The sequence below is a fragment of the Zymoseptoria tritici genome, chromosome 4, assembly GCF_000219625.1.
Source record: "Zymoseptoria tritici IPO323 chromosome 4, whole genome shotgun sequence".
NCBI lineage: Eukaryota > Fungi > Ascomycota > Dothideomycetes > Mycosphaerellales > Mycosphaerellaceae > Zymoseptoria > Zymoseptoria tritici.
In genome coordinates this window covers 5,275-30,287 of record NC_018215.1, presented here as the reverse complement: position 1 = coordinate 30,287, position 25,013 = coordinate 5,275, and the positions used below count along the sequence as shown (strand labels likewise).

Sequence of the window (25,013 nt, the reverse complement as noted above, 5' to 3'; positions counted from 1 at the left end):
CGGATTTGGTATCGATCGAGGCATCCAATCCTTCGTCCGAAGCGCACAACACACACTCCGCACGTCACTTCCGATATAGGAGTACATGGATGGGACTCGCTAAGGTACTAAGGTGTTATGGGTCGACGAGATTATCTGATCATCTGATAATGATCCTAGAAAAATCTCAGAGTTGTGGAGCGATGGATCCACATGCTTCTGCACGAGCGTAAGGCCGAGGGACGCTAATTGGGACTTGGTAGTATTGCAGAACTATGCGGGACGAATGCGGCTCGCTTGCGACCGGGGTTTGGGAGACCAACCACGCTAGACGACAGCACTGGTCCACATCCTTCTGCATGAACGTAAGGCCGGATGACGCTAATTGGCACTATAGTAATGCAGACCTCCGCGAGACGAAAACGGCTCGCTTCAACTAGGCATCGGAGACCAACCAGGCTATACGACAGCATTCTCCACTACGCTAGATCTTTCTGCACGAACGTACCGCCGGATGACGCTAATTGGCACTATAGTGGTGCAGAAACGAACACAGCTTGACCAGGGTTGGGATGTCCTCCACGCACGCTAGACAACAGCACTCTCCACTGCTCGGCATCCTTCTGCACGAGCGTAAGGCCGGATGTCGCTCCACGCCCTCGGGGCTATTACACCATCTCATCAGATCAGATAATCGGCCGGCATCGATCATCGTCATCATCGAGATCCACAGTGTCAGGAGGCCAGCGATGCGGTGTGAGACCAGCCCGGACGGCCGCACGAGATTGGTTCAGTGGACGTTGAGCACGCCATGAGCGTCGCGAATACAGCGCAGCTCCGGTAGCGCTAGACATCTTGTCTGTCAGAGGTTGAGTGAGACTGAATGAAGCACAGTACTGCCTTTGAATGTGTTGACTTCAGCGACTTGCCGACCAAACGTTTGCTCGAGAAAGAATTATGGCTGCAATGTTACCGGCCACCTCGTTACCCGCGCTGAATACCTCTCGCCCTCCGCCGGATGGAACGCCGGAGGTGAGAAGATCGGTCCAGAGAGACTTGAAGCTTGAATCGAACGACATCCATAGGGAAAGCGCTTCGATTGCGGCGTTTCATCGATTTGTGAGGCTGCTTGTTGGGAGGGGACAGGATGATGTTTGTTTCGTTGTTGCGTTGAAAGGTGAGGAAGAGGAGGGACGGGTTTGTTCTGTGCAATTTTCGGCAGCCGAGAGTGAGGCGGTTGTTGAGGATGTTGAAAGGGTGGAGGATGTGCCGAGTGGGTTTTTGTTGGATTTGAGGGTGAGTTTGGTCGCTTGGGATGCTGGTGGTCAGGATTTTGCGGAATGTGACGAGGCTGACGAGATGAGATGATAGGAGACGGAAAACTTGAACAGCTTCTCGGCAAAGGCAAGTTACTACCATGACCATTGCTTACATGGGCATAGGATCAGCGACTGACATTGTTAGCAGTTCGTTGCCCGGATCGTGCCAACAAATACTGGATATCAGATCGTCCTTGATGTTGACGGACACTTGATTCCAGAAGCAGCACTGGACACCCTCCTCGAACTACTGTGCTCCCAAATTTCCGGCAATGACCACAACGCCGCCCAGAAGTCTATCCTCAATTACCCACACCATTCTCGTCCGGTGCCGTTTCCCCAGGAACCCGACATCGAACGGCACCCAGCATTGCTGCACGGTTGTTTCGAGCGGCGAGTTGAGCAATTTCCGGACCGCATGGCAATCGATTATTTGAACTTGGACCAGACTCGTGTGCAATACACCTACCGTGAGGTCAATGCCATTGCCGAGCGGATCGCAGCGCGGATTGCGAGTGGGGACCAGCAGAACGAAGGACCGGTGGCTATCGTCATGGGTCCCAGCCCGGAGATGTACATTGCCTACATTGCTGTGCTGAAGGCTGGACGTCCGTTTTGCCCGATTCCCGTGGATGCGCCGGTGGAAAGACAGATGGTTATACTTGAGGATCTGGAATGTCGGATAGTTATTACCAGGAATCACGATATCGGATTGGAGATCTTCGGCGGGAACGATCAGACAAAGGCTTTGTCGGATGATGTGCAGATTGTTAATGCATCGGACTTCTTGGATCCCAAGCTCCTCACCGAGGAACCGGAAATTCAACACTCCATACGAACTTGCCTATCATCTGCCGACGAAGACGACCTCGCATACATTCTGTACACTTCGGGTACAACCGGAAAGCCGAAGGGAGTCCAGATCAGCCATCTTTCGGCCGCCTGTCTCGTCGCTGCCGACTCCGCCATCGTACCCATTGCCTCATCCCCGAACGCTCGACCTACCCGCTGGTTCCAATTCTGCGCACCGACATTCGATCCTTCCATCATGGAAATCTTTGTCACTCTCAGCGGTGGCGGAACACTGTGTTGCGCTGAGAGACAGCTGACTCTGAACGACATATACTCCGTCCTAGCGCAGATGGATGTGGACGTGATGTTGGCCACTCCGTCGCTCGCTACTCTTCTCGACCCGCTGCAGTTGAAGGGTCTTTGGGCCATGGGTGAAGCTCTCAACGTCAAGGTTACTGAGACTTTCGCTGCGCTCAATCCTGCTGCTTCATCTGACTGGAGTCCGGATGATGGGCCGCGAGGTCTTTACAATGGATATGGTCCTACAGAAGCGGCTATGAACTGCAGTGCGCTGCTTCACGTTCTTGCGAATAATCGAGGTGGCATCATTGGAAGTCCACTACCATCTGTTTCGCTCATCGTCGTTGACGAGCAGGATCCTCTTCGACCCCTGCCGTATGGATGTGCCGGTGAGCTGCTGATTTCTGGACCGCAGGTCAGCTCTCGCGGATACCTCAACCGTCCGGAGGAGACGGCCAAAGCGTTTCTGCCGGTCACTCCCTGGGGTCGAGCGTATCGTACTGGAGATCGGGCGAGAGTTGTATGGGACAGTGCCGGCAATCCATCTGTTGAGTTTCTGGGAAGAATCTCATCCGACCAGGTCAAGCTGAGCGGTCGCCGAGTCGAGCTCGGAGAAATCGACGCTGCTGTCCTCGCTGTACCAGAAGTCCGAGAAGCACTCACTGTGATCTATAAGCCGCCTGGAAGTGAAGGGAAGGGTAGCGAAAAGCCGCTGACTGCTGTCTCGCTCGTGGACGGAGCCGAATGGGATGCTGTCAAGGAGAAAATTGAAGCCACTGTTCAGAAGAATCTGTTACCGTTTATGCGACCTTATCGCTTGTTTATGATGGAGCAAATCCCCCGCTCACTTGCTGGAAAACTGGATCGGAGGGCTTTGACAACAGTGCTCCACGAGAAGATCAACGCTGAGCAGACGATGCAGAGTTCGGAAGAAGTGGCGGACGATGAACCGCAAGATCCTCTCCCACCACACCTTGCCGAAGTTGAGGGGAAGCTGCTCGATATACTCAGTGATATCCTGCAATACCGTCCATCGCCCACCGCGAGCCTCGTTTCAGACGCCGGTCTGGACAGTCTGAGGGGGATGCAGCTCCTTTCCCGTGTTCGCGCTCAATATCTCGTGGAAGACCTGTCGTTACAGGACCTTCTGAGTGGGCAGAGTGTACGTCGATTACTCCTGTCGAAAGACGATCGACTTGCCAGCGCCGCCGACGACAAAACGAAAGCGATTTTGCGGGACTTTTCGCACCGCCACCTTAATTCTGCGTCCCGGTCGGCGGGTCTGCCTGCTGAAGATATTGAGAAGGTCGTGCCAGCGACGGCAGGTCAGAGCGGCGCAATCGCCAGTCTTATGCGGTCCTCGCAGGGGACTCGCAAAACATATATCAATCACTCTTGCTACCATCTCGAACCTGGACGTGTTGACATCGACCGGCTTATTGCCGCCATTGAGGACGTTCTTATTGCACGGGAGGCATACCGGACTACATTCGTTCCCATCGACGATGCGATTGCACCCTTCGCGCATTGTATTCTCACTCCCGAAGCCGCAGCGAAGCATGGACTTTGCCGTGTTGTTCGCCGCTGCGGCTCACATTCCGAGGAGCATTGGTTGCAAGAGGCTGAGAATGCAATCAGCATCGTTGCGAATACCCTGTACCGTATCCAGATCGTCGACGACCATCTGCTGATCATCAGTCTGTTCCACGGCATCTTTGACGGTGCATCCCTGGAGCTCTTGATGGTCGATATCGAGAGGCAATATCACGGCTTACCGAAGGAACACCGATCCGACATCTCCTTCGCTGCTGAACATGACCTCAAGCTCCAGTCGAAGAAGACCGATGACTTCTGGCTTCAAGAAACGGCTAACTTCCACGCCGAGACGATACCGGTGCTCATTGGGTCAAAGTCGCAACCTTGGACCGAGCAAGAAGCGGAGACACTCGTCGTCAAGCATACAACTTCGCTGAAGTACAAGGACCTCGAAACGCGGAGCCGAGAGATCGGTGCAAGTCCTCTCGCAATCTGGCAGACGGCATGGGCTATGCTTCTCTCGTCCTACTCCGAACGTCAAGCTAGCGATGTTATGCTCGGCAGCGTGGTGTCGAATAGATTTGACACCGAGTCCGCCGTGTGCCATGGACCTACTTTTACTGTGCTTCCGTGCCGTGTCCAAGTACCCAACGATCCGGACTCGATCACTTCGGTCGGCCAAGCTGTTTCTCAGGTCGCTCGGGCAGGAACTCGTGCACTCGGCCACGCCTACCCATCGTTGGGTCTGATCACAACACCGGAAGGCAAACTGCCATACGACTCGCTTCTTGCATTTCAACATTTCCAGGTCGAGGAGTCATCGAAGAGCGAGCGCGAATCTCTGTGGAACCGCATATCCTGGCCGGCAATGCGCCATGATTTTGGAGCCATGCTGGAGGTCTGGCCGTGTGATCAGGCAATTCCTCGATCGCAGTGGAATACGGAATGTCCTATGATTGTCAAGTTGACTTTCAAGACGGATCTTTTTGCGGAGGTGACGGCGGAGCGGATACTTTCTCAATTATCGAGTATTGTTATGGCAATTCTGGAGCGGCCGCAGCAGACTGCCAGAGAGTGTCTTGGTTCCATACCGAGGGCCTTGCTTTCTGTGCAAAACGTTGATGCGAAGAGAGTGAAATTTGATCTCGGAAACGTACCGTCCACGAACCCCAGCGACAATCACAGCACAGCGTCAAATACCGACAATACACTGGCATGTACCTCCAGGTTTGTCGTCACTTCCGAGCCTCCCCATCGATTGGTTCCGTTCCATGGCGTTGGCGAACTTGCTCTGAACGGCCCACGGATTGGAGAAGCCCGTGAACATGCATCCTCGACAGCGGGCAGATCAGTGTGGTCCGAAGATCTTCAGCAGCATATCATTCTCACCGGCGACATCGTGCGGATGGTCGATCATGGTATCGAAATGCTCGGTCGAAGCGACAACTTCGTCAAAGTCAATGGCATCGGCATCCATCTCAGCAGGATCAACGCTGCCTTTTCAGACGCTCACGAGGATCCCGAGGATATTGAGACTTTGCTTATGACTCGCCCTGGTATGGAGAACAGTGCACTGGTTTCCTTCGCTTCAGTCCGAAACGAGTCTGCAGATGCTCCTCTCATCGCAGAGGACAAGCGTGCATGGAGCGTGCGAGAATCAATCTTGATTGCGGCACGCCAAAAACTGGACGACTACATGGTTCCTTCGTTCGTCGTGATGCTCAATTCAATTCCTCGCACGGCTTCGAATGACGTTGACCGAAAAGCCTTGGAGGATGTCTTCACTAAGCTGGATCTGGACCGCTTTGCCACCTCGAACGAGTTCCAACTCTCGAAAGCTCAACCTGAATTCAAAGTACGCACGCCTACTGACGACAGAGTGATTGGCATACTGTCTGAGATCACAGGTGTGGATGCTGCATCTATCACCGATAATATGAGCCTCGCTCGACTCGGCATACACTCCATGGCTGCAATTCGTCTCGCCTGGCGACTGAAGAAAGAAGCTCAGATCAGCGTTGCTGTCGTTGATCTACTGACATGCTCTTCCGTCGGCCAATTATTGCAGATCGTGTCGTCTGGTGCTGCTCGCGGTGCTCGGGATGAAGAGCAGCGGAAGACTGCTGAATACCTGGATCGCATCGAGTGGCAGCTCTTCGACAAATTCGCGGAACAATTGAATCCTCAAGCCGGCTCCTCTGACTTTACACTGCACTGCCTTCGTCCGGCTACCACGATGCAGGAGGCTCTTGTGATTGAGACGCTGCGGGACAATCGCAGCTATTGGAGTCATCGCATGTTCCGGCTTCCTCCTGGGGTGGATTTCGATCGACTGCGTGCTGCTTGGGAAGCCGTAGCGCGAGACAACGAGATCTTGCGCACGAGCTTCATGGTCGCTGCCGAAATTGCACCCGATGCGACATCCTGGCTGCGAGAAGCCGACCTTCCAACGGCCATACTGCAAGCCATTGTCAAGTCAACCGAAATTCGTTGGACCGTGGCAGAGTGGTCCTCGGCGAGCCAATCTCTTGCAACGGTTGCCAATGATATCGCTCAACACGCACGCAATGAATGTAGCCCAATTGCGTCCAGCAAGCTCACGCCTCCATGGTCAGTCACCATCCTGCAAGATTCCTCTACGGATGAGAAGACGATGATACTACACATGCATCACGCACTGCATGATGCAGCCTCCATGGAAAGCATTTTCGAAGACCTTGTCAAGCAGTATCAAGACGGCAGTCAGAAGAGTGAGCGGGCTCAGTTCGGCGAGGCCATGCGATACGGTATCTTCGCTACTCGGGAGCAGACTGAGCGTGCTCAGTCCAAAGTTCAAGAATTGTACGGTCCACTTGTTGAGCAGTTCGGGGCCATCACTACGACCAAATGCCCCGATCTGACTGGATCTCGGCAGCCCCAACAGCGAAAGATTCTCCGCACAACGGCCTCGATACGCCCCTGCGACGATTTAAAATTGTGGAGTGCTCTTCAGGCATCTGTGGCGAAGTATGACCTCAAGTCTCCGGCACAGATCATCTCTACGGCGTTTGGATCAGTCCTTGCAGAGTATCTGGAAAGCAAATACGTGGTGATTGGCGAGACGTTGGATCAGAGAATTCAAGATACGAAGCTCCAGTCAGTGATTGGGCCTTTGATCGTCACTGTCCCAATCGCAGTACGAATCGATCTGTCTACAGCCGACTTCTTCTCATCGCTGTCACGGGAGACGAACGCAGCGATGCAAGACTTGTATCACATGCAGCCAGCTGCACTACGCAAGACGCTCGGCATTTCGAGTGACCAGCCGCTATATCCCGCACTGGTGGTCTTTCATCCTCGAATGGGCGACGATGAGACCAAGGACGATGCTAAGAACACCACCTCCAGCAAGTTCTTCGATGAAATGGAGGATGTGGTCGGCTTGTCTGTGGAGCACAGTTTAGCTCTCAACATCTTCGAGGGCGAGCCTGGCAATGGATATACTTTCGAGCTCAGTGGTGACAGTTCAGTCATTTCGGTGCCGCAACTGGAGCTGCTTTTGAGTCAGGTCAAGTCGCAATTGAGCGCAATGCTGTCCCACCCCAACGTACCGATAATCGAACTCAACAATACGCTTCCACGATCAGTGCTCTCTGTGAACGATGCAACATACAAAGCGATGAACGAAATCAAAAAGCTCTCTCGGAAGTCTCAGTGGTCTGGCATTGCACCTCCGACCGTTAACCCAGTGGCTTGGATCGAGTACCATGCTCGTCACCATCCTAGATGGACTGCCGTCGAGCAAATCGCCGATATGGATGATCCGTATGCTGTTCGACGATGGACATACTCTTTCCTACTGTTCAAAGTCTCCCGGATCCTTGAGGCACTTTCAAAAAGAGGCATTCAGAGAGGCAGTATAGTTGCTGTACATCTGGGTCGTACGCTTGAGTCGTTCGCGACCATCATCGCTTTGTTCCGCGGAGGATATATTTATCTTCCCCTCGACGAAGAGCTGCCTTCAGAGCGCACGGCCACGCTGGCCACTGATGCCGGGGCTGCAGCATTCATAACCACGCAAGAGCTTCTGACGGAATTGAAGTCTGATCTAGGAGACAGTTCGCTCGTCGGTATCGACGTGATGCTGCTTGAGACGCTCCTTACCAACCCGAATCCTCAGGCAGATGCCACCGTCTCCCTCCCGAAATATCGATCACATAAGCATTCCACGGACGATGGCTACATTCTGTTCACATCAGGATCGACAGGCAAGCCCAAAGGTGTGCGAGTCACGAACTTCAATCTCTGCAACTTCATTGAGTCTTTGGGAAAGCGAATTCTCGACCACTCTCCACAAACGGGGCGTCTCGGTGGGATCGGAAAGTACCTCAACATCGCCAGCCGGTCATTCGATCCCCATCTAACCCACATGTTCATGGCCTGGCGTTTCGGCCTTGCAGCCACTATTGGTCCACGCATGATGATGCTGGGAAATCTGGAACAGATCATCAACGAGAACTCAATTACACACTTCGGTACAGTCCCAAGCGTATTGCAACAAGCTCAGTTGACTCCGGCTCGAGTGCCTTCAGTTGTACTTGTCACGGTCGGTGGCGAGAAGGTCTCCAACAGCGTGCTCGATACCTGGGCCGGAGACAGCAATGGTCCCTCTGCAGGCCCTCTCGTGTTGAATGCTTACGGACCGACAGAATGTACAATTGGATGTTCAAGCAATGTTGTTGATTATGATTCGAACGCTCGCAACATTGGCTGGGCGCACGATTCTGCCACTGCGATTGTCTTCGCGCAAGAGGTATTTGGCCATATAGGCAAGCAGGTTATTGCCAAGCGAGGTCAGATAGGTGAACTCTGCATTGCTGGTAATATGGTGAGCCTCGGATATCTCTCTCGTCCGGAGGCCCAGGCAGAAGCTTTCGCCACGACCACCCTGCTCAGATCCGAAGACAACGGCAAACCACTTCGTTTCTACAGAACTGGAGATCTGGTCAGAATGATGGCCGATGGATCCATGGAGTTCCTTGGCCGATCAGACCAGCAGGCCAAAGTCAATGGGCAGCGCCTTGAGCTTGGAGAGGTTGAGCACTTTCTACAGAAGACCGCTGAGGCTATGAAGCTCAAGCTCGAGTTTGCTGCGGCTGTGATCGATCATCCCGAACTGCCCCGGCCACGCCTCTTTACGTTCATTGCCGCTGCGCGCGATACTGATGATCCGAGCTCAAAGAACATCCTCGAGCTGACAACGATCGCTGGCTCACGAAGTCTCAGCGACGAACTCTCCGAAGCCTGTGCAAAATCACTCCCTGCCTTTATGGTGCCGGAGCTTGTATGGGTCAACCACATTCCGCATCTGAAAGCGTCCGGCAAAGTCGACACAAAGACATTGAACCTGCTTATCAAATCGATGTCCTTATCACAGCTACATGGCGACGAACAAGAGGCGGAGTCGAATGACACTCTGCAGCAATCACTCACTAAGGATGAAGAGACGGTCCTCCTTGCGATTGAGTACACACTGGGAAGCAAGACCAAACACCCCAGTGCATCTCGCAGCATCTACGAACTCGGCATCGACAGCATATCTGCGATTCAGCTCTCAGCGCACCTCAAGCAGAGCGGATTCCGACTGAGCACGGCTGATGTACTGAGCCACGCTACCATTCGACATTTGGCACAAAAGGGCAGGACTTCATCCCCGGCCGATGACCACACTCTGCTTCACAACGCTGCACAGCGCATCAAGCAATTCCAAAAGGATTATGAAAGTGAGGTCAAAAGCTCTTTCGGCGACAGTGGGGTACAAGTGGAACAGATCTTACCAACAATGCCGCTGCAAGGTGCTTTGCTGGCCCGATCGATCGCGCAACTGCAGGAGGACGAGGACGAAAGTTTCGAGAAGATCAAATATGTCACCCAATTCCGCTACTCGTTGTCAGACTCCACGGATCTCGAACGATTCGTCTCAGCCGTCAAGAAAGTGCTCCAAAAAGAGCAGATGCTTCGCACCTGTTTCCGCCAGATCAGCACCGGCCAAATGGCGCAGATTGTGCTCTCAAGGTGCCTCGGGGGTCCTTTTGTCACCTTTGTCAACAGCCCCTGGGCTACCTGGTGTCAAAGTAGCTCCCCAGATATGATTGCTCGCCAGCTCGTGGAAGATATCGGAAACCTTCCGCCGGTGCGGGTACATGTATTCGACGGCAGCTCGCCAGAAATTTTACTTTCAATCCACCATGCGCTTTTCGACGGCGATGCCATAAGTCAGCTTCGTGACCGGATTCAGGAGCAATACCAGGGAGCAGTGAAGAACAAGTCGAGGCAGGACGCGATTCAACAACTCTTGGTCACATTTGAAGCCGTTGATCCAGACGCTGCCATAGCTTTCTGGCATCGGAATCTGCAAGACGTAGCACCTTGCCTCGTCGGTGATCATTCAAACGCATCCGAGAGACAGACAAAGAACCTAGCGCGGTCAATGCGGCGATTATCACTGCCGTTGGAAAAGTTACGATCCGCGGTTCAGAACTGCAGCGTTTCGTTGAACGCTCTGTTCCAAACAGTCTTTGCTGTGCTGCTCTCGGAGCTTCTGCCCGAACGCTCCGATGTCGTGTTTGGGAACGTCGTCTCATTACGACCATTGCTGGCCTCTACGATCCCCGACATCGACCAAGTGATCGCGCCGTGCCTGAACACACTGCCACAGCGAATCCAGCTCTCTGAAGCTGGTCAAAACCAGGGCTCCCTTCGCAGTCTAGCGCAGAGCGTGCGTGAGATCTTCTCGGAGACCATGCAACATGCATTCGTTCCTCTCGACCAAATCTTGAAGTGGGCACAATCCAATGAAGCACTGTTTGATGCTGTCATCAGTGTCAACATGCACAATCATCAGGTGGGAGCAACAGGAGATAAAACCTCCTCACAGCCGGCCTTCCTTACACTGGAGGAGACCATGAGTGCGACGAATGTTCCGTTCGCAGCCGACGTCAACATTCATAGCTTCGGCTCATACCTGGGCTACGTGGAAGTTGAGCTTTCTTCAAGCACCCAGAACGTGCAGGTCTCGGAGCTCGTAGGTCGTTTCGAGGAGATCTGCAACATCTTCGTTGAACGACCAGAAACGCAAGTCTTTGGTCTACTCCCTCTTCTGCCAAAGACCGTCGTTGCACCGGTATCTGCTCGAAATGATGGTGTCCATGAGCCAGACGATACACCTTGGTCCTGTACCGAGATGATTATCCGTGACGTTGTCTGTGAGCTGTTGGCAGTTCCACCGGAGAAGATGAGGAAGCGCACATCCTTCTACCGCCTTGGTCTTGATTCTATTCTTGTTCTCCGCATGGTCAAGCTGCTGCATGATAGGATTGGCGTCAAGCTAAGCCCGCTTGCTGTTCTCCGCGCCCGATGTGTTGCAGGAGTCGCGGATGCTGTCGAGAAACGGGGTTCTATAGCAAGGTATCCCCACAAAGAGTTGCAATCGGGACGAAGTGATGATACGGGAGACTTGCTACGGCTGGCAAAGAATCTTGGAGTCTATCCAGCCGCAAGTCGTTGCTACCTCGCGACGCCGATGCAACAAGGCATGCTCAGTGCAGGGCTTGCTCATTTCGTCGAGGCGCACAATCAGTCGAAACCGTACGTCTACCGTCATACTTTCGAGATCAAAGATCGCTCGAAGTTTCGGCTTGAAGCTTTCCACCATGCATGGAAACAGAGTGTAGAGCAGGTCGAAATCTTACGCACAACGTTCCATTTCACGGAGGACGACAGCCAGCCATGGCTCGGCATCGTGCGGCCGTTTGCAGACGTCTTCAGGGAAGCACAAGTCGTCCAGTCTATGGAAGACGCTGTCCGTACTGCGGCGAGCATCGACGCCTCGACTTGCCTCGCTTGCTGTACACTTGTAGTTCCTAAAGATCTGACGGAGCGGATCACGGCCGTATTCACAATGCACCACGCCATCTACGACGGAGTATCGCTATCGAGACTTTGGAAAATATTCACCAAGAGTTATCACGCCTTTATCAACGGCTCCGACGCATCATTGGCTCCCCTTGTACCATTCTCGCGTGCTGCGGAACAAATAGCTGCGGAGCAGGCTCCCGCGGTCGCCTACTGGTCTAGACAGCTCGAAGAATATTCCTATGCGCCGGTGATGAAGAATCATGACAAAGGAGAAACTATACAATCCACTCGATACCGGGCCGTTGTAAGTCTCCCTTCGGGGCAGCACGAAGAGGTAAAGAGCAGATGTCGAGATATTGGGTCGACCGTCAATGCTGCATTGATGGTTGCGTGGAGCAAAGTTCTAGCGAAGGCCGTGCTCAAGCAGTCCGATGTTGTGTTTGGACAGGTCTTGGATGGTCGTCTCCTTGCCTTGGATGTCGAAGGACAAGGCCTGAATGCGGACTCCGTCGTCGGCCCGTTGCTCAACACCGTGCCGATTCGAATGCTCCTCTCCTCTGATTGCTCAAACCAGCAGATGCTCCAGCGAGCACAACACCTTTCAGAAGATGCACAGCAGCATCAAGTGGCGTCTTTGCGAGTGGTGCAGAACACATGGCGTTCAACGACCTCATGCGCGGTCTCGTCTGAATTGTTTCAATCTCTCCTGGTGTTCAACTCGGAAGGTGGCGGCAAAGCAGAAGACTCCGACAATTGCATTTGGAGACCTTCTCGACTGACATCGGGCGATGGTCAGGATGGCTTCACCGAGGTAGGTCAAAGCTCGATGTTTGCGCGATCACACATGACTGACGCTCTTGATTGTTGTAGTATCCTCTGGTGTGTAATGTATCTGCGTCGCGAACCGGTCTCGATTTGCGGGTCAGTACTGCACCCAGTCACTTTGACGCCTTGTCGGCAGATCGACTGGCATCGAATCTCAAGACCGAGCTGCTGGAACAACTCACTTCGCTGGACGCTCCAAGTGTTCCGGCAACCCTGCCGTTGCAGAAGCAGCCGTCCGCTAATGCTCAATTAAGCCGCGAAGAAAGCCGAAGTACAGCGACCGACGAGTCAAAAGAAGAAAATGTTGATCTGTGCACCGTAGTGCTCGATGCATTTGAGGCCGTCCGTGGGCGCGCAAAGATGACCGACACCGTCGACGCTCATACCAATCTCTTCCGTGCTGGCTTGGATTCGATCCTCGCCATTCGTCTGTCGTCCAAGCTGAGCCGCACTGCAATTCCACTGACGGTCCCTCAAATCATGCAGAGCAAGACTGTTGCGAGCATGGTTGCCAGACTGCGCACAGTCCAGATGCGCAAGCAAGAGCTTCAGAACACTGGTTGCAGATCTGGACCAAATGTCGACGCGAGGCTCGTTTCGGACGCTGAGCAGCAAGAAGCCATACGCAGACTGGGATGGACAGAGTCAGACGTCGAATCGGTGCTCCCTTGCCTAGCTGGGCAAGAGCATCACATCGAGTCCTGGACGTTTGCCGGCCATCGCTTCTTTGAGGCTCCATGGATCTTCAAGCTTAAGTCAGACTTACTAGTGTCGCAGGTCCGAAGGGCATGGGACGAGCTTAGGAGGCACCACGCAATTCTGCGAAGCTCGTTTGTTGCCGTTACGAAGAGCTGTGTCGGTGGACCAAAAGCTATGCAGGTAACACAGAAAGCTCACTGTGTCAACACCCGGGCTGATGGAACGTTTTCGCTTGTGGAAAGCAATGAGGCGAGCACGCTCGACGCACTCTTGGTCCAGCATCTCCAGCAGACGAACGACCAGACGAGCAGCCTCCTCTCCCCACCCGCTAGGCTGACGCTTCTTCGAACCGCAGATGGGCATTCTGCGATGGTCATGCGATTGCACCATGCAATGTATGATGCATGGAGCATTCGAGGGATCCTACGAGATTTTGATGTCTTGCTTGCAGATGGTGAGCTGTCTGGCTCGACCGATCTTGTCGAAGCGTTACATGCTATTCTCGCGGAGCGCAAGCCGAATGATGAGCAGGTTTTCTGGTCGCAGACGCTCAAAGAGGCGCAGAAAACCATCTTGCCAGGCGATGCGGACGAGACGGAGACGCCTGGACCGCTCGGGCCTCAGCACTTGGTTCGAATGCCATCGGTCGTGTCCGCCGCAGCTATCCGCAATCTCGAGAGGCTTTCCCAGAGCAAGGCCAGTGCGTCCTTGAGTCCTGCTCTCTTGTTGGCTTTCGCGCAGACGCTCGCGGAGTACACCGGTACAACGTCGCCAACCTTCGGCTTCTACCACGCTTCGCGATCGCTCGGTCCGACCGACCTGACCAACATGGCTGTTCCGACAATGACGCTCACGCCTCTCTCCGTCGTGGTTGGCCATCGTGCGCAATACAGAAGCACGGCAGTGGCAGGCGTTGAAAGTATCCAGAACCACCTCAGCAAGCTCGGTCAATTCGGTCAGGCGTCGGTCCACGACATTATGCGCAGCATCGGCCACGCGCAGCCTTTCTTCAATGCCTACATCAATCTTTTGTACCGCGACACGAGCGATCTCGGAGGAGATAAATCCGCACCATCGTCGCGCTCTCTGGCGACCCTCGAGAGATTGACGCCTTCCTCCAACACGTACTTCACCGAGACAAGAGCTTCGGAGCAGTGCGCGCCGCCGGTTCGCGAGCTCGATACGTCGTACATTGCACCGGAACGTCTCTTCGTCGACGTCGTCGTAGACCGTGAGAACGGAGGCATTTCGCTCGGCCTTCGCTGCGACCGGAGCTTATACGGTGTCGAACAGGTGCGCACATTTGCTCGGCGGTTCGTCCGGAATCTGTCGAGACTCGAGGAAGTCTTGTCGGGCGTATAGATAGCGACTGTGCTCTTTAGAAACGGTAGGTAGGAAAGGCAAGGTCCGGATGAGGCAGAGCGGTGAGAAAAGAAACCGGGAAGGGAAGAAACGCAGAAAAGTAAAGCGAGGCCCAATAAAGAAACGACGGAAGGTAGGAGCGGCGATGACGGCGGCGGGTAAGGCCAGTGTAGATATAGCAGATATAACGCAATGAACGAACGGGATTAGCAATGTCAATGGACGAACGATGGTTGTAGTCTAAAGGTGAATATTGGCCAGCACGCTCTGCGTACAACTCTTACTTGCGCACACGACTCGCAGAGAACCTGAACACGTCATCCCAATGTCACACGTGTGGCCGATGAGAGCGCGAGAAACTCCTTCAACTTTCCATTTACCACTCTCAAAACGACAGCGACGGCGATGACGACAGCGACAGCGACAGCGATCTTATGGTGTGAACACGGCGGAGTGCTCCGACGCTGCATGTGCAGGATTGGCTCCGCATCTACAGTACTGTTTGTGGGAGGAATCCGAGCAGATCCGGAACCAGGTCACACAGAAAAAGCAATTCGGTATATCCAACAAGGGAGTGATATTTCAGGAATTGAATTACGGGACCCTTTGGCGCGGAGTTCGACGGTTCCACGAACCATCGATGGCTCGGAGGAGTCGGTATCTCATTCAAGGATTGATGATTAGTTCCAGCCATCCTCACTCTGGGACTGAGGCCTGTGTGTTCGCATGGTATTCCTTGGCGCGATTCATTGGCAGCCCTGTCTGGTCCCGAAATCGAGGTCGATGCTTGTGGGTGATATGACTATGGATCTCTTGTGAGGCGAGGAGCCTTGACGTGCGGAAGGCCACGGCGTGACGGCATACCGCCAACACCGCTCAGGCATCAGCTTGCATCCCACTACCCTGCAGACAACGCCGACGTTTCCGAACCAATGCGAGATCGGAACACCAATCTTCTGTACAAAAGTCCGTTCGAGATCGATATGGACCTTCCTCCAATAACGAGATTAATCCTCGCATGTGTGCCATATTCAATATTTGCTCAACCCGGATGTCAAAGGTCAAGATGGTCCTAATCCTCCGGGTGTCGGACTGCAGATGGGAAGCATTGCTGACGCTGGAAACTCAATCGGTGCCCATTTCGGAACGATATCGACTTCGTCTCGACTCGACTCTGAATCGGACCGGAGACGTCGGTGTTGTCTTCAAGGTATAGACACTGCTTCATACAGACTCTGGACCAAAAGCAAGAAGTAGTGCCCGTTCCCTGGCGGTCAAACCGGCGACTCCGAACCAATCTCATCTTGACAGAACGTCGATACTTGCCCGAACAAGGCAGCGACATGGTCTCCGGAAGCTAGCGCTGCTTCCTGTATGCAGAATAGTGACTGTGCTTTCGATCCAGAGTCTGTACATCGGGAAGCTCGGAGGTCTGGGTTCACCTCGGTGGACATGTAGAACCGATACATTCCGGGCTCGCCCTCCCTTGCAAGAAGTCGGGACACGGAACTCGAGGGGTGTACGAGGTACGAAGGAAAAAGCACGCGGCACTGAATACGAGGCCAGAGGTTGAAGGAACAGGTAACATTCACGATAGATAAATACCCTGCCTATCCCCCCTCTAGCCCTTCTCTGGCCACCCTCCATCTTCAAGCACAATTGGCCTACAAACATCGAACCACTCTACCAGCCCTCATCCAAAATCCGAGCGCCGAAGCACCTCACCGGCAAACATCGCTCTACGAGACCTCCTTCAAGCCTGAAGCCCCGAATAACCCAACCGACAAACAAACAACAGAGCCGCCTTCTTCGTCAGCACCATGAAGCTCTCCACGATTGTTGCTTTCCTTCCTTTCTGTACGGCTCTCGCTATTCCCAAAGGCGTCAATGTTGCGTATGTCGTCCTCCTGTCCGTGATAAATTGATCCGACGAACTAACTAATAATGCAGACTCGATCACAACCTCGCCCTCGTGCCCCGGCAGGCCTCCGCGGCCTTCGATGTGGCTTTTGAATGGTTTGCTGAAGTGGAAGGGGAACTCGAAGGGGAGTCGATAACGGAGTCGGCTGAGGTCGAACTCACGCCATCAGGTGGACCAATGGGCAGAAACTCCGCCGTTGCGGTGCAGGCGGGTGATCCCACCATGAAGATCAACACCAAGCTCGAAGGGAACTTCGCCACCAGGATTTTCGTCCACAAACTGAATCAGCAAACCGGCTTTGAAGGGTGGGCGGAGGCCCTGTGGAACAGGCTCACCAGAAGATTCGACGAACCGTTCCACATGTCTCCGGGCCTACCCCCCAAGATCCGCGGCGTGACTGCTACAAGCTCAAGTTTCAAGCTCATCGCCCCTCGGTGAGGATCTCTCTGGCACCAAGGATGTCCACGAGCTCGAGAAAAGCTCGAATTCCGAACATTTACTTCACTTCGATTGCGCAAGCGCCGACGCAAGCCGATGCGAGCCAACGCATTATGGAACGTTTCAGACACGGAAGACACGTATATATATAGCCGCTCGTCGTTCCTCCCTCGTTGTACCTCCCTCGGATAGTTAAGCAATTAATCGGTCGTTTCTATTACCTTATATAGACTACTTATAGCGTAGCTCGGGTCGACTTCGTCGACCCGAGCGGAGCTATAAGGCGATTTTTCGCGAAGCGATACGACTTCTCGCGAAGCGACTATTCGTTCGAGAGGTCGTAAGCCCCTCAAGAAGGCTTAGGGGACCTTTCTATAAGCCCTTAAGGCTTATAGATAAAAATACCCTATTTTAGTACTAGAAATTAAGAGTTCTAAGGTTTTATTAGAGGCTCTTAAGTTTCTAGGTATATAGAGTAGGTTTTATAAGATATAAGAGGCTCTAAAGAGTAAGAGAAAACTACTAGCTAGTCGTAGAAAACTCTAGTACTCGCTAGAAAACCTAAAGTACTAGTATATATAGAGACTTAGGGTTTTAATATTCTTCCTAGAGTTTTAAGGGCTTAGGGTATAGTTTTCCTAAATTCTTAAATAGATAAAGAAGCCTAGAAAACCTCTAACTAGTCTATATAAACTCTAGTAAAGTTTATAAAACCCTAAGTTTTAGTACTAAGAAATTTCTTAGTAAAGACGGACTTAGAGTTTTATATTAATCTAGGAGGTTTCTATAGACTAATATATAGTTTTAGTAGATTCTTACGTAGATTAGAAAGCCTAGAAAACTATTAGCTAGTACTAGAAAACTATAAGGAAGAATAGAAAACCTAAGATAGACCTAGTATTAAAAGTATTAGACTTAGGGTTTTTATAAGAGCCTAGAAGTTTTAATAGACTAAGTTATAGTTTTCTTATACTCTTACCTAACTAAGAAAGCCTAGAAAACTATTACTTAGTCCTAGAAAACTCTTAGAAAGAATATAAAACTATACTAAGAATAGTACCTTAAGAAAAGCTATAGTAGAGAAATAGAATAGAATCCTATAAGATAGCTATATAAAGTAGTCTAGATACCGTTCCCTAAACGCCTAACCTTCTATTCTTAATCCCTTATATTAGAATTTAAAAGCTTTATCCCTTTTTAGGCCGTCCGCCTTTTTTACCGCTCTTAATCTTCTTCGGTCTACCTCCTTTCTTTTTAACTATCTCTTTAGCCTCTTCTATATTCTCTTCTACGTCTAGATTATTATTAGAAGATTTCGATTTACTACTATTAGGACTATTTCTATTACTAAAAGACCGCTTAGTAGAAAGCTTTAGTACTAGCGGTTTAGAACTACTAGGTACTATTAGATTCGATCTTAACTCTAAAGTCTTTATAGGATTCTTAGGGTTCTTTACTCGAGAAGAATTCTTAGATTTAATAGAATTATTAGAGGTAGGGCTAGGATTACTAGACGGCCGTAAAGATTTAGTATTACTCTTTTCTTTAGAGTTAGATATAGGTTCTATAAGATTCTCTCTTTCCGGATCGATAGTCGTTATATAATCCTCGATAATAGTCTCTTTAGAAGGGCTAAAGACTTTATTATTAAGTAGACGAAGAGCTTTAGAAGTAAGTCGATTCTTTCTAGTATTTTCTTCCGTTAAAAGGGTTTTAGGACTATTAAACGTATTCTTAAAGGTAAAAGATATATTAGAATCCGAGCTAGGGTTACTTAGATTATCTTTAGAGGACTCGAGTACCTTAGGAATAGTAAGCGTTTTATTATCCGAATTATTACTTAGATTAAGACTACTAGAGTCGATCGAAGATATAGAAGAAGAGGTAGTACTATCCTCTTTATTACTAGCCGTCTTATAGCTTTTTACTCGAGAGATATACTCTACTTTATCTTTTAAGATCTCTCTTATCGATCTATCCTCTAGTAAATTAAAGTAGTTAAAGTATAGCTTAGAGAAAGCTAGGCTTCGGTTTGTAGTATCTCTAGTCTTATTACTAAAGTAGTTCGTTTCTCTAGCGTAGTTTAGATTCGCTACTTTAGTAGAATGTCCCGCTAGTATATCCTCGATATTAGTTTGTTCTCGATTACTTAATCCTATAGCCTTCTTATTCGATCGAGGGCTTAATAGCTCCGGCCTCTCTATTAGTATACGCTCTTTAATTATATAGGTTATTAAATGTCTATATTCCTTAATACTAATCCCTTTACTAAAGTACTTCTTAGTTATATCTTTTAGAGCTTTACTTAGAGTAAGGCTCGTAATATTCTTATTATAAAGCTTAAAGAAAAGCTTCGTCTCTAAGGCCGTAACGTCTAGGTAGTTAATCCGTAGATACTCTATTAGCGGAATAATAAAAGTAATATAGTAGACTATAATCCTCGTTAGGCGTATAGGTAGAAACCGAATAGTATTAGTATTTAGAGTAGTAGAGTCCCGGTTCTTATCGAGGTTACTCGTATCTAAGGCTATTAAATTATTACTCTTATCTAGAAATATATCTCGTAGGCTTCCTAAACTAGTATTCCTAAATTTAAGTAGAATAATCGCTTTTCCTCTTAAGGGACTACTCGATAGTAGGTAGATATTTAGAGCTAGAGATACTAAGAAGTTATAGATCTTTTTAAAGTAGCTTAGAATAGCCTCTTTAATACTAGCCTTACTACCTAGATTAGGGTCTAGAATAAGACCTTTATTTATAAACTTCTTAATAAGAATGTCCTTATATTTTACTAAGTACTTAGAGCTCGTTAGATCCTCTAAGGGCGTATTATTATCTTTAAGATCGAGAATTTTACTTAGGTCTAGGTCTATTATATTATCCTCCTTCTTATTAAATAGAATAATATCTTTAAAGAATAGATCTTCTAGATCTTCTAACGATTTTATAAATAAGGTCCGTAGCGTATTTATATTAATCTTAATATTATCTATAGCTAGAGTATCCGGATCTATATCGTCTATAGGCTTATAGCTACTAATCTTATTATAATTATAATACTTTAGCTTAATCCGAAGGCTATAGTACTCGGTAAAGTAGTTACTAGCATTTATAGTTAATCTAGACTCGATAAACTTTAAAGCGTTATCTACTCTAGTAGTAGTAGTACTTAGAAGTACTAGATACTTTAAAGTAAAGAGGCGGCTAGAGTAGATTAACTTAGATAGTAGAGATTGTACCGAAGTAGTCTTTCTAAATATAATAGTATTCTTATCTTCTAGGGCTAGGATCTTAGCCGGATCTAAGCTCGCTATAATTAAATAAGTTATTAAGGGATTATTAAAGCTACTATTCTCGTAGAATACTATATCTATTCCTAGAGTAAGAAGATAATCTAGAGTCTCTAATAAAACTCTCTTTAGATCTTCTTTAGCTCTATTACTATCCTCTATTAAATACGTACTAATAGTAGATACTTTAAATAAAAGACTACTAAGAGAAGACTCTATAGTAGGCTTAGAGTAGTAGGCTTCCGGCTCTCGATATATAGTATAGAGATAGACGAAGAAGGTAGCGATAGGCTTAAGGTAAGACTTTCTCGTAGCTATATCTAGTTCTTTAAAGGCCTTTACTTCTAGATTATTATTTCCCGGGTTATAGTTATTAAGAGCCTTTCTAGTATTTATAGAGAGATCTTCGATAGAACTAAAGGTCTCTAAGCCTAGATCTATAGTTATATAATAGATAAAGGCTAGTAGCCTATTCTTAAGAAAGATATTAGGATCTATCGTATTTAGAAGTAGTTCTAGGTCCTTATCTTCTAAATATCGAAAGTAGTAGGTACTTCTATTAAAAAACTCCTCCTCTCTATTTATATTAGATTCCTTAGGCGCGTTAGAAAGCGTATCCTTCTTTATACTACTAAAGACATCTTTATACGTATCTAGATTTAGATCCGTATTAGATATACTATTAGTATAAGTATTACTATTCTCTTTAATAAACTTAGGTATAAACCTATACTTTAGATTATCCTTAAATCCTTTAATAGATATAATAGGATCCTCTTTTAGAACGTTAGGGTTAAGAGTAGTCGTACTTTTATAGTTATGTTTTTTATTCAAATGTCTTCGTACTTCTTTAGCGCTCGGATTAAGATAGAGACAAAATCGGCATTTATACCCGTCTAGATTTAGCTCTAAGTTAGGATAGTAGTAGGTATTATAGCTTATATTACTAAGTAACTCCTTAGAATTCTTTTCCTCTTTAATAAGTATATCTTTACCCTCTATAAAGCTCTTAATTAAATCTAGAATAGAGGTAGAGTTATAGTATTCTCTAGTCTCCTTATTATTCTTATTCGAATGTCCCTATTATATATAGTTAGTAGGGTTTCTAATATACTCTCTAGACTATACTTACCTTTAAATGTTTTACTATATTATTAATATCCTTAGTAAGAGTAGTAGAACATTCCGAGCAAATTAATAGCTTTAGATCCGGATTATAGTCTAGCGGTAACCCTTCTAAGGACTCTATACTACTAGGAGTAATAGCTTTAAAGGTCTCCTTAGTATAAGGCCTATTATCCTCTAGTAGTTTATTAAATTCTTCTATAGTAAGAGGTCTAATTCTATCTATATTCTTATAATAAATACTACTAGTAGTAGAAGACATCTAGTAGTAGTAAAGAGTATAAGAGGTAGTAGTAGTAAAGAGTATAAAAGGTAGTAGTAGAGTAGATAATATAAGAGAGAGAGTTAAGAAAAGGAAGAGAAGAGTAAGAAGAAAACTAAAGGTTTATATAGTCTACTCTATTTCTAGATATATAGTATAGCGGTTTTAAAGTATAAGATATAGCAGTTTCTAAGTATATATTATAGCGGTTCTAGGGTATAGAGTATAGAATATAGAGTATAGCGGTTTAGAGTATACTAGTATCTAGATATATACTATAGCGGTTTAGAGTATACTAGTATCTAGATATATACTATAGCGGCTTAGAACTATATACTATAGAGGTCTCTAAATATATAGTATATAGTATAGGCGCCTAGAAGTATAGAGTATTATATATTATATATAATAGATATATAATATAAAAGCCGAGAACCTAATAGATTAATACTTTAAGTATAGCTTATATATATAGTATACTTTAGCTAGTAGTTCTAGAGTATAGATAAAATATAGGGTATATACTATCTCTTATTCTACTTAGACTACTTAGAGCTACGATATAGAGATAAATTAATTAACTAAGGTAAATATAAAGCGTAATCTATATAATAAGAATATTAGTAAATAGAATAAAGATATAGAAGTAGATAGGGTAGAAGCCGAATCTACGTAGCGCTAACCCGGTTAATAGGTTTAATTAAGTCGATATAAAGCGTAACCCGTTAAATAGGTAAAAGCGTTAGGGTTAATAGGTTTAATAAAATCGACGCGAAGCGTAACCCGTTAAATAGGTAAAAGTATAGGTTAGGGTTAAGACGTATAAGTAGGGGAGGTCGAGTAGAGACGGTAGTAGAGTTTAGATAAGGTTAAAGTTGTAGGGTTAGGCGCGCGCGTAAGCGCGCGGCGGTGAGGGTGAGGGTGAGGGTTAGGGTTAGGGGTTCATTGTACTTGTTTATATAGGCTAGTCTACCTTTGCACCTGATCTGAACTGAAGCCCTATCCAAGCCCTTGCTCCCGGCTCTTTTGGCCGTCTTTAGAGGGGAGGAAACAGACCTATGCTCCTACGTAAAGCGCCTCGCGATATACGGCACCGTAGCTACTCCCAGCCTAACTACGTTTTACAGTGTCCTTTTAACTATCTCCCGAGTTAACCAAACCGCCAAAAAGAGAGACTACCGATAGGCTAGTCCGCATCCTAACGCAAAATATCGCTCCGGCAATTGCTTACTATCTATCGTACCTTAGTTTTCCAAACCTCCCAGGTAACGGACGAGGTGTGCGTCTCCTTATCCGCCCGAAACTGTAACCCCGTCTCGTTAAGGGGGAACATCCCGCTTTAAGACTGTCCGGTGGAGCTCTGTCCTCCCTCCGTCCGGCGTATCTACTGTCGGAGACATTCGATTCCGATCGAGCTGCTTATACACTAGTCTACAAGTGCTTCCCGAACGGTTTAGGGAGTGCCGTCTTCCCTTCGGCTAGAATTCCTCCTCTAGCGATCGTCGTCGTCTACTCCTCTCCCCTACTACGCCGTCGCCTTCGCATTCCTCTAAGCCTCCTACTGCTCTGCAGAGGTACTAGTTTTCTTCCTCCCGCTCCCCAGCTTTAAGAGGAAGCAGCCGCAGATCTAGGGTACACGCCTTACATCTACTACTAGGCCTTCCGAATAGAGTTAATCGTCCGGTACGGAGCTAGTCCAGGCCTCGCTAGTCGCCTACGTCTCCTACGTCGTAGCGCAGCCTTTTAACGTCCTACCGATCGGACGCCCACTTTTATCTTAAGGGAAGAGACTCCTTTTCGATAGGGTAAACGCCTAATTTATCCTCGAGGGATAATCTCTACTTTTACGTCCTAGGTCGACGGAGCTACTTTACGTCCTACTTATCGGACGGAGCTACTTTACGTCCTACTTATCGGACGGAGCCACTTTACGTCCTACTTATCGGACGGAGCTACTTTACATCCTACTCATCGGACGGAGCCTTTTAACGTCCTACTTAGGACAGTATATACTAGGTCTGTGCCGCCGCTTCCTCCGCTTCCTCCTTCGTAGCTTCCTCCTTTGTAATCTTCGTCGAGATTCGCTCGAGGATCTCGTTAGCTCGCTCCTAGCATCCTGTATTTAGAAGGAAGTCTACCTCGGTAAACTTCGTGTTCGTAGTGCCTATTTTCTTATGCATCTTCTGCTTCGCCCGTCGTTCCTTCCTTAAGAGCCAGCTCGTCCTATTTTCCTAGTAGCAAGTCTCGTATCCTTAGATAAATTTGCTCGTACAGACGCAGAAACTATAGGTATAGAAGGTTCTACGCCGATACTAGAGGAAGCACTTCTAGAAGGACCGCGGCGCCTTTAAAAAGTAATCGGCTCCTTATAAGTCCTACTTTAGGCGGCTTTCTTCCGGTATAATCTAGGTTAGGCTCCACTTCTTAGCCTCTTTGGCTATATCTTCCTCTCTCTCCTAGCGCAGGAACCGCTAGACAGAACGGCGGTCTTCGCTAAGGCTTCGGTCGCGAGGCTAGGACTCGGGTGTCTTGCGGTACTTCTCGTAGAGCTTGTCCTCTATTAAGCGCCGGAAGAACGCTTTAGGTTTCTAGATTAGTAATCCCAACTTCCGTAGCGGACTTTCTTCTAGAGCGTACTTCTTTACGACCTAAAAGCTAGTTTTTAGTACCTTAAATCGCGAGGGTAGGGCGGAGATTCCTAGGAGATTATAAGTAAAGTAAGGGTTAAAAGTATAACCTAAGATCTACTTCGTTAGCTTCGCAACGTCCTTAGTCGTCTCGTCCTAGAACTTAGGAGAGTCCTCGGCAAACGCCGCGAGGAGAGGCGCGCTATACTCGAACATCGGTGCGAGATACTGCCGATAAACTCGCAGGCGATGCGCGAAGCCCTAACCGTCCGTATTAAGGGTTAGGAAGTCGCTTCGTTTCCCGGCCTGTTCGAGCCGGCTCTTAAGGTGCCTCCTTAAGTTAATCCCTCGCGCCGTTACGGGAAATCCGAGGTAGGTATATACCTCTCTCTTTAGTACCTCCGCACTAAAGAGGTAGATCGCCTCCTACGAAGACGCTAGTACTAGATAGGCGCATTTTTTAATGTTTAGGGCGATGCGGTTAGCGGAGGACCAGCGCTCGAGGATCTAGATTAGTATACGCACCTCGTCTAAGTCGCTAGCGAGGAGAACACTATCATCGGCGAAGAACAGCGCGCGAGGAATTAGCGGCGCTGTAGGCATTACGTCGGAAGAGCCGGCCAGGGCGAGTGTCCTAGGTCG

At 48.7% G+C, this 25,013-nt stretch overlaps 2 protein-coding genes across 2 annotated transcripts; both read left to right on the top strand.

Annotated features, from left to right (window-relative positions):
- Positions 1-192: 192 nt before the first annotated feature.
- NRPS2 (Non-ribosomal peptide synthetase) lies at positions 193-14,708 on the top strand (the record flags this gene model as incomplete). The annotated part of the gene is made up of 5 exons (XM_003853562.1): positions 193-208; positions 874-1,011; positions 1,202-1,275; positions 1,447-12,633; positions 12,693-14,708. 5 exons carry the CDS (start codon positions 193-195, stop codon positions 14,706-14,708), a joined length of 13,431 nt encoding a protein of 4,476 aa, XP_003853610.1.
- Positions 14,709-16,528: 1,820 nt separating this feature from the next.
- Positions 16,529-17,411, top strand: MYCGRDRAFT_92221 (signal-peptide-containing protein; the record flags this gene model as incomplete). The annotated part of the gene is made up of 3 exons (XM_003853563.1): positions 16,529-16,602; positions 16,659-17,063; positions 17,309-17,411. 3 exons carry the CDS (start codon positions 16,529-16,531, stop codon positions 17,409-17,411), a joined length of 582 nt encoding a protein of 193 aa, XP_003853611.1.
- Positions 17,412-25,013: the final 7,602 nt, after the last annotated feature.